We start from the raw sequence: 1,671 nt of genomic DNA, 5'->3' as shown, positions 1-1,671 counted from the left end.
AGTTCAGGTAGCTGGGATAGATTGGTGAGTGTGGCTTAGCGGGAAGAATAAACATCTTTTAAACAAAAACTTTCTGTTTTCATATGTTGATTAATTTAACCCCAAGTCACCTACAGTCTATTAGTCATTCTAATAATGTGTGCAATTTAAGAGGATGTATAAATGTGGATATAAAGTACTTACGTTAATTCAGTCTGTGAAACATTTAATTTACCTTGGAGTACAGTCCAGGCTCCCTTGTATCAAAGGTTCGGCTGGCTGAACTCTGTTAGAACAGAGAACACTGGAACACTGCTAGATAACAGCTAAAACTGAATCCCCATTTGTTAAAATAGAATAATAGAAATAAAAGGCAAAAAAAGGTTATGTCTGTATTGAAAGAAAACCACTGAAGTTCAAGAGGAAGAGGAAATGAGAACTTCAGGGAGGAGCTAAACTGTTAAATGAAGAGAAGCAAACTTCCAAATTCAACATTCACTCTGCTCAACATGCTCTCTTTGCTCACATCCTTTTACAGAATGACTCTGCTGGTTCTGCTCATTGCAGCAGGTTTGTTTGACCTTCTGGGAAAAGATTCTGTATTTTTTATGTCTGTTTGGTTAATTGACCTGTTTGTTTTTTCAGGTGTAAACTGTCAGCAACTCACTGCAGCAAAGACTGAAGAGTTCAGTCTAGAAGGCAGCTCTGTTACTCTGTCCTACAGTTACTCCAATAAGATAACTGCTAGTGATGATTTCTTCTGGTATCAACAGTATCCAGGAAAACCTCCAGAGTTCATCATGCACATCTCAGGGCTCAACCGTCCAAGATCTGCAGATAATCTGAAATCAGCATCAAGATTCTCCACTAAACTGAGAGAAGAGAAACACCTGGACCTGCTGATCTCCTCTGCTGAGCTGACAGACTCTGCTGTGTACTACTGTGCTGTGAGGCCCACAGTGACAGGAAACACCAGAACTCTGTACAAGAACCTGCAATACTGCACTACATCCACTAGAGGGTCTCACACACTGTTAACCCCACTGATCTCTATTCATTCACTTGACTGCTGATAGCCCTGAGTAGTAGAGGGTGGAATAAAGTCACCAGCAGCCATATTGGTACTTCCTTTAGACCAGTCGCAATGTAAAGAATCCGTGCGCTACAGCATCGGACAGCGAGGATTTCCTCATTTTCAGGGGGACTTAAGACTTTTCAAAAAAATATAAATTCATCACTTTGAAACACATTTTCTGTTTTATAGCATAAGTAGATTACCGTCATTTATGATAAAAAAAAAATAGGCACTATGAAGTCAATGAAGTCTATAAATCATGTAATAACATATTATACAATCTATCACAATGAAGTTAATGTGTTAATGGAGCAAAATAATACAGATGAGCCAAAAGGGCTAAATTGATGATGTACATTTAATTTACATGTATTGATTACATTGTTATGGTAATTACATATTACATATAATTTTAAGATTTCACATTAAGACTTACAAGTACATATCTGTTAATGTTATAGTATTTTTCTCATTGCAAATTGAACATGCATGAATAGTTTTATACTGTCTGTGCATTAGCCTTTAAACCTGACATAGATTAACAATAGAACTAAATTAGTGAACTAATTTAATAATTCCACAGAGCTTCAGTTTCTACACAAGCAGAATCACATCAA

The 1,671-nt window shown here is 36.8% G+C and overlaps 1 gene segment (V, D, J or C); it reads left to right on the top strand.

Moving 5' to 3' along the window:
- Positions 1 to 494: 494 nt before the first annotated feature.
- LOC107092576 lies at positions 495 to 1,052 on the top strand. The segment is given in 2 exon segments: positions 495 to 549; positions 625 to 1,052. Coding segments are annotated over 2 exon segments (459 nt in total).
- The last annotated feature ends 619 nt before the right edge of the window (positions 1,053 to 1,671 follow it).

Source organism: Cyprinodon variegatus, unplaced genomic scaffold, assembly GCF_000732505.1.
Source record: "Cyprinodon variegatus isolate N-32 unplaced genomic scaffold, C_variegatus-1.0 Scaffold386, whole genome shotgun sequence".
Classification (NCBI taxonomy): domain Eukaryota; kingdom Metazoa; phylum Chordata; class Actinopteri; order Cyprinodontiformes; family Cyprinodontidae; genus Cyprinodon; species Cyprinodon variegatus.
The sequence above is the reverse complement of the archived record's forward strand: the minus strand, read 5'-3'. Positions and strand labels throughout refer to the sequence as shown.